At 35.3% G+C, this 8,229-nt stretch overlaps 1 protein-coding gene across 1 annotated transcript; it reads right to left on the bottom strand.

Annotated features, from left to right (window-relative positions):
* Positions 1-1,693: 1,693 nt before the first annotated feature.
* On the bottom strand, positions 1,694-2,632 carry LOC102242205 (olfactory receptor 6C3-like). The gene has a single exon (XM_005880897.1). The coding sequence runs from the start codon at positions 2,630-2,632 to the stop codon at positions 1,694-1,696; it is 939 nt and encodes a 312-aa protein (XP_005880959.1).
* Positions 2,633-8,229: the final 5,597 nt, after the last annotated feature.

Here is an 8,229-nt window from a genome sequence, read left to right as displayed (position 1 = left end):
AGGATTTTAAAAAGATTCCCAGGTGATTCTAATGTGCCGCCAAGGTTGAGAACCACTGATCTAGGGCAAGAGTCCTTATTTGTCATCACTATATCCCCAACACCTGTCATCAGTAAGTAAAACCTAAGTGAGTTAATCACACATTCAAAAGTCCTTTAACTGTTCTAATATTTAACATGAACTTCTACACATATTTATTACTAGTGAAAGCCAGTACAAAAATGAAAGTAATCCTATTAGTCTGGATTTTGAGATTAAAGAAAAGTGATTTAAATCCCAGTTTGAAAGATACAATCTCTGTGACAAAAAAAAAAACTCTGGACCTCAGTTTCCTCCTGTTCATTCACCTGTAAATTAGAAATAATAATACTCACTTTCTAAGAGGTTTTTTTAAAAATAAATATTGCTTACAGTTTTCCTAATTGAAGTAGAGTGTGCAGAATATTTTAAACAGATGTTTAAAATTTTTCTTTCTTTAATTCCCAAATCCCTAAGTCAGTTGTAGATCTTCCAACTAACGTGCAGTTCTCCAGAAAGTTGAACGCTTACCAGTTTATTATAGTTTCATGCATTTTACTTGATATATTTTACATTGTCTGTTCTCTGCATACATTTTTACATACATTTTAGTTTGTGAGGTAGTTAATCTAACTGAAGAAAAATACCTCTGACTAAAAGATGATAATAATTGTAGGTGCCTCATAAAGTTATTGGCAGGATTAAATGAGCCAATATAAAGAAAACAATAACTCTAGCATCTGGTAATTGCTTAAAAAATTTTATTTTATTTTCTATCTCTCTTTCTTCTCCTTCTCATTATATTATAATTATTATTAACTAGAGGTCCTAGTGCAGTGATGGCGAACCTTTTGATCTCGGCGTGTCAGCATTTTGAAAAACCCTAACTTAACTCTGGTGCCATGTCACATATAGAAATTTTTTTATATTTGCAACCATAGTAAAACAAAGACTTATATTTTTGATATTTATTTTATATATTTAAATGCCATTTAACAAAGAAAAATCAACCAAAAAAATGAGTTCACGTGTCACCTCTGACATGCGTGTCATAGGTTCGCCATCACTGTCCTAGTGGCTTCCGGCTGCCAGCTGCTGGCCTGGGCCTCCCTCCCTCCCCCCGGCCGGCCCTGCCCCCTGGTCGAACTCCCGGACAACTCCCAGTTGAGGGGACAATTTGCATACTACACTTGTATTATATAGGATAAGAATTTTAATATATATAAGTTACAATCATTTAATATATTTATATAGATGTTTATATTTTGCTCCCAACTTCCTGGTGATGGTGACAATTGATTTCATGCAAATGCCAAATAAAATCAAAAGTTTCATTTCTATTACCTGCTAAGAATGGTAAGTTCAGAATTTCACATCTATCCTGACATTCTTTCCAATTAAATGCCCTATATCTCTTCAAAAGAGGCTTCTACTTAAAACATAATCATTAGATTCTTTTTTTTACTTCATCCAAGTACATTTGAATAGAATATTTGGCAGAATACTCTGAAGCAATATCTAGCTTTTTCAAATTTATTGAGTAGAACATTTGAGAAATTTTAATATGGAACTAACAAAGGGAAAATAACTGTAATGAAGCAAAGAGTGTTTTGAGAGAGTATGAATAATAGAAGTCATTGATAAGAACTTTATCCTTTTAATGTTACTAGTACATTCACTTACCAGAGAAAAACATAACCTTTTGAAAAGCATCTTTAAAAGCTTGCTTTACTTGCTGGTTCCTCAGGGTATATATAAACGGATTCATCATAGGAGCAACCGAAGTATTCAGAATAGCTACTCCTTTGGTCAACGATGCCTTTTCTTTTGCTGAAGGGTTGGCATACATGAATATGCAGCTTCCATAAGAGATGGAAATGACAATCATGTGAGAGGAGCATGTAGAAAATGCCTTTTTTCTCTGGCTGGCAGAAGGCAGTCTTAGAATTGTCCTAATGATGAACGTGTAGGATAGAATTATTAACGCCAAAGTGAAAAGCAGAATCACTATTGCAGAGTAAAAACCAATCACTTCCAGGAGCCAGGTGTCTGAGCAGGATAATTGCAAGAGGGGGTAATAGTCACAAGCAAAGTGATCGATGACATTGGAGCCACAGTAATCTAACTGGAGAAAAAGAATAACTGGTGGGAAGATATTTAAGAATCCTGCCAGCCAAGCACAAAAGACAAGCAATATGCAGACTCTTTTGTTCATGATAGTTGTATAATGCAGGGGCTTGCAGATGGCTACATAGCGGTCATAGGACATGGCAGTTAGAAGGTAAAATTCAGTTATACCCATGAAGATGAAGAAAAACAATTGAGCTGTGCAAGTATTGTATGAAATAGTTTTGTCTCTGGTGATAATTGTGCCTAAAAATCTAGGAATACACACAGTTGTAAAGGATATTTCTAACACAGAGAAGTTCCTGAGGAAGAAATACATAGGGGTCTGTAGATGAGAATCCACCAAGGTGAGAGTGATGATGGTGAAATTTCCAGAGACACTTAATATATATGTGATAACTAAAAAGAGAAAAATCACAATCTGAAGCTCTGGATCATCTGACAGTCCTAGAAGAATGAATTCTGAGGGTACTGTGCGATTTCTCATTGCGGATCCTTCCCCCTGCTTTACAACAGAAAATGTATTTCCCCTACAGAACATAAAAAAGTTAAAACAGGTTTGAGAATTGAGTATGGAATTTTAAAAATATCTATGATGATAAATAATCTATGAAATTCAAAAACACGTTTCCCTTCAGCCACTCTCTCCAATTTCCATCAACCTTCATTGAAGTAATGAATATTAACTGAAATTAAATATAATCTCTTTTCTTTGAAAATACATGACCATGAAAAAAATCTTGTGCTAATATTTAAACAAAAGCTATTTTTCTAATGTTTCTTTAAAATTAAGCTTGCAACTATTCTTTAAAATATTTAGCTCCTTTTAAAATATTCTAACATCGTTAGGAGGTATTACTTCTAATATGGAATCACTTTTTATAATCTGATTTTTATAACAGAATACCATTAAACTTAGAAAAAGTAATTGAACAACCCAAAACTTATTTCTGAATTCCTGCTTTAGGACTCCATTAATAGTCTTCTTGATATTAAAAAATTACTTAACTTTTAATATAAAAAGGAATGCAAACCCACAAATACATATGCAAATAACATTTTTAAACATTTGAATAAAATAGAATATTATATTGAAGAATAACAAATTTACTTACTTCTTGGTTCTTCTTGATTTAGTCTCAAATTTAACTGTCTAATTGGCTTAAATATTTATATAACTTCAGAGTTGATAAATTGAGTTAGCAATTTATTTTATTTTTATTGTATGGTCAGAACAAGTGTGGAAACTTAACTTTTTCATGATTCTCAGGGATCATAGTTCTCTCCCTTTTTTTTTTTAAGACTAGTAATAGTTGACAATATCCTTTATTCCTGGTACTGTAAAATTTTTGGAACATATTATCATACAACTCATTTCTGCTTTTTGTCTCTCACCTGAGATCCAATTACACCTGGGTGGACAAGTAAATAAATAAATAAAAACATTTATTAAAGATTTTCTTTGTATTTATGGAAACATTTCAAATAAATATTTTGTAATTCTATGATTACACACCTATAAAGCCTAAATATATTTTCCTTATACTTCAGAGACTGTGATATTTTCCTGCAAATGCTGTTTTAAGAAATAGGAAATAGGAATGTTCTTCTTTATATATGTCACACGAGAGGAACTGGACTTATTTTATCTGTGTCTTTCCTGTTGGCTCAGGGGAGTTCATTAAGTAAGCGGAGTGGCAAAGAGAGGCATCATTAACAGATACAGATGATTCATTTTTATAAATATTGATAAAGATTAAAAAACAAAATGGTTGAGGTAAATGAGGCAAATATATAAACAAGATGTATATTGAGTGTGTGAAAGTTTGATTTATAATATGACTCTTCTATCATTGTCCATTTTTTCTCATAAAGATTCTGGACTTAAACCGCAGGAAGGTTCATGTGCTTACAGTTCCTGAATTTTGGCAAACTAGAGAGGAGTTCTTTACTGTCCCAGAATGAAATGGTACAAAACACTGCATTGGATTTCTAGTATGACTTGATTGTTTTCTAAAATGAACAATATGTTAAAGACTGATGAGGAGTTTTATCCCAATATTGACTCTGAATTGACAGAAACCCTTCCCATGGCCCATTGCTACTAATATAGCAATATTTGTTATGAGTTGCTTTTATTGCTTTTGACTACTTTCCTTCACCATATCATTTACTTTCATGCCCAGCCGGAATGGCTCAGTGGTTGAGCATTGACCTATGAACCAGGAGGTCATGGTTTGATTCCCAGTTAGGGCACATGCTTGGGTTGGGGGCTTGATCCCCAGTGTGGGGCCTACAAGAGGCAGCCAATCAATGGTTCTCTCTCATCATTGATGTTTCTATCTTTTTCTCCCTCTCCTTCCTCTCTGAAATTAATAAAAATAAAAAAACAAAAACAAACAAAAAAATCTTTCATGAAATCCTAACATTACTAAATTCCTTTGCTTATATTTGTGAATATGACATCTTTTTGTTGTGAGAATATTTATAAACCAAGAAAATAAATATTTGGAAATAAGGTATTGGATATTTTTAACTTGTTTATTTTCACATTTTCTGCAATGAGAGATATAAATTTTATAACTAGAATATAATATTCACATACTATATATACACATGTATAATATGAACTTTACATTTATCAAGTTAGTCTTATTTATTCACAATTATAAATAGGGACATAAACTATGTGTGCATTTAATGTCAGGAGTGAAAGATGAGAATATATGAAATTGAGGTAGAAGGAAAAAGAAAGAATGAACAAAGTACTAGTTACAACATAGGACAATATGTAGACATCAAGATGTGTTGAATTTATACTTGATATACATTAAAATAGTCATTAAAATTATTAAACACTAGAGGCCCAGTGCAGGAAATTCGTGCATGGGGGGGGGTGTCCCTCAACACGGCCTGCACCCTCTCCAATCTGGGACCCCTCAGGGGATGTCCAACTGCCAGTTTAGGAAATCCCTCTCACAATCCAGCAGTCAGACATCCCTCTCACAATCTGGGACTGCTGCTCCTAACTGCTCGCCTGCCTGCCTGCCAGATTGCCCCTAACTGCTTTTGTCTGCCAGCCTGATCACCCCCTAACCGCTCCCCTGCCAGGCTGATCACCCCCAACTGCCCTCCTCTATGACCTGATCACCCTCAACTGCCCTCCCCTGTTGGCCTGATCGCCCACAACTGCCCTCCTCTGATGACCTGATCAACCACAACTGCCCTCCCTTGCCAACCTGAACAACCACAATCGCACTCCCCTGCCGAAAAACTGCCTCCTCCACTGGGACCTGCCTCCTCCACACAAGGTGGTGGAGACACCAGGACTGGCCTCCTCTGCACCACACAGAGCTGCAGGACCCCTGGGCCTCACAGCGCAAAGCAGCCACCGCTATGTTCATGGCCATCTTGTGGTGGCCATCTTGTGACGTCATCATGCGAGGGTGCTGCACAAGGGCGTGACTCCAACTAGGTTTTTATTATATAGGATATTTCAGTAGAAATAGTGAAACAATTTGTCTACTTATGGAAATTCTTTTCAATTGCCTTTGTTTTATCCAAATACTGAATCTATTTATATTTTGTATTTTAAACTCTTTAATAAGAATACCTGTAGTGATATTTTTTAAAGGTTTTATTGATTACCAGGCCTTGATTATACACTTAAATTATCTCATTTCCCTAACAAACAGACAACAAATAAGCTTTGAGGTATTATTATTTTTTATATTGAGTCTGACACAGGTAGAAATTAAGTATCTTACCTTCACCACATTCGTATTTGTGAGTAATGCAACCTTAATTGATTTTCTTAGAGAAAAAGAGAGTGAGTTTCTATCTCACAAAGCACTGCATTTCATTTGAAAATTCTTATTAGACATGTTTCTTTTCCATAATATATTTTCTCAGTCTCCTAGATGCTGAGTTGCCTGTCTCTCTTTCTTGATCACTCTCTCACTCCCTTATTTTCTACTTTTATTATTTATTACTAGTTCCTAATAGCTTTTTAGCTTTAGACTGACTAATACCCATTACCCTTCTGTCCACAAGCTAGTAGGACATCTGCTTTTAAATATTGTATCCAGTTATGTGCAAGTAATTATCAGGTTGATTAGTGGCTAGGTTTTATTTATTAAATATATTTTTATTGATTTCAGAGAGAAAAGGAGAGGGAGGGAGAGATAGAATCATCAATGATGAGAGAGAATCACTTATTGGCTGCCTTCTGCATGCCCCGACTGCAACCTGGACATGTGCTCTGACAGGGATTTGAACTGTGAACCGCTGGTTTGTAATTGACTAGGTTTTAAACCAATGAAATACATAGTTCAGCCCAGCAGGAGTAGCTCAGTTGCGTGGAGTGTCCTGCACTGAAAGAGTGTGGTTGTGATTCCCAGTCAGGGCACATACCTGGTTTTTGGGTTTGATCCCCAGTTGGGGCACATGTGAAAGACAACTGATCTATGCTTCCCTCTCACTTCAATCTCTCTCTCTCTCTCTCTCTCTCTCTCTCTCTCCATCTCTTCCTCTTTCTAAACATGTCCTTTGGGAAGGATTTAAAAAGAAATACATAGTACAATTACCAGGTTTCACTCCTCACAGAAAATGGAGGAAGAAATTAAATTACAAATAATATTTTGCCATAGCATGTTCAAAATTCAAAAACAAAATTTATTAAATCAGAGTTGGTAAAGGATCCAAATATTTTAAGACTTCTCTGAAAACCATGCAAACTTATCACAATATTATTGACCATATTCCCCTTCACCTTTTTTGCCATCCCCCACCCCGCCCATCTGGTAACTATTCTCTTTGGTCTCTGTTTCTATGAGTGTGTTTTTGTTTTGTTTTGTATGTTCATTTGTTTTGGTGCTTTTTTTAGATTCCACATATAAGTAAAACCATACAGTATTTGCCTTTCTCTGTCTGAGTTATTTCACTTAGCATAATACCCCCGAGGTTCATACATGTTGTTGCAAATGGCAAGATTTCATTCTTTTCTATGCTGAGTAATATCCCACATGTACTTTATTCATTCACCTATTAATGGATATCTAGATTGCTTACATATCTTGGCTATTGTAAATAATACTCCAATGAACATAGGGGTGCATATATCTTTTCAAATTAGTGGGGGGGGGTTTCTTCGGTTAAATACCCAGATGTGGGATTGCTGGGGTCATATGAAAGATCTATTTTTAGTGCTTTGAGAAATCTCCATACTTTCCTCCATAGTGGCAGCATCAACTTCCAATCCCACCACAATGCACAAGGTCTCTCTTTTCTCTACATCCTCACCTACATGTGCTTAACATTTTTCTTTTCTCTACATCCTCACCTACATGTGCTTTTTAACATTTTTATTGTTGTCACTATAACATATGTCCCCAATTCTCCCTGTTCTTTATCCACCTTCACCCAGCCTCCCTCCTCCTTCCCTCTGGCCATCACCATATTATTGTGTGTGTCTATGAGTTATGCCTATATGTTCTTTGGTTAATCCCTTCACCTTCTTTCATCCAGCCATGTTGTTTTTTGTTGACTTTTTGATGATAGCCACTCTGACTGTGTTCGGTGATATTTCACTGTGGTTTTGATTGCATTCCCCTGATGAGTGATGTTGATGAACATCTTTTTACATGTCTATCGGCCATTTCTCTAGTTCTCAGAGGTTATGTTTTAGCAAAAATGTTACCTACAGCCCAAGATCTGGATGCTTGGTGGGCTCCTTGCTGTTGGGTTATTGTTATTCGTTGGAATTCCCATGCAACAGAGAAAAATGCATTTATAAAAATAGTCCTAAATTGACATTTTGTATTCCAGTACATTAACATGTAATTTTTCTTCTCTTATACCACATTTGTATCTCTTTTCCTCTGCACTTAGAAGTCTGACTCCAACAATCTATTTACTTGTCAAGTACTCAATTCTACAACACACACACAAAATATTTTAATGGGAATTGTTAAACTCCCATTATTATTTTTAAAAATCTACTAAATAAAGTTCAAAAAACTTTTTGCAGTGTCTGTACTACTGATGACCAATTATCAAAATACTATCTTGAACAATTACTTGTAT

Source organism: Myotis brandtii, unplaced genomic scaffold (genome assembly GCF_000412655.1).
Source record: "Myotis brandtii unplaced genomic scaffold, ASM41265v1 scaffold6575, whole genome shotgun sequence".
In the NCBI taxonomy this organism is placed as follows: domain Eukaryota; kingdom Metazoa; phylum Chordata; class Mammalia; order Chiroptera; family Vespertilionidae; genus Myotis; species Myotis brandtii.
Note: the sequence above shows the minus strand (reverse complement) of the source record. Positions and strands in the feature narration are given on the sequence as shown.

Excerpts from the sequence above, each read along its gene's own strand:
- LOC102242205 (XM_005880897.1), bottom strand. The coding sequence starts at position 2,632 with ATGAGAAATCGCACAGTACCCTCAGAATTCATTCTTCTAGGACTGTCA.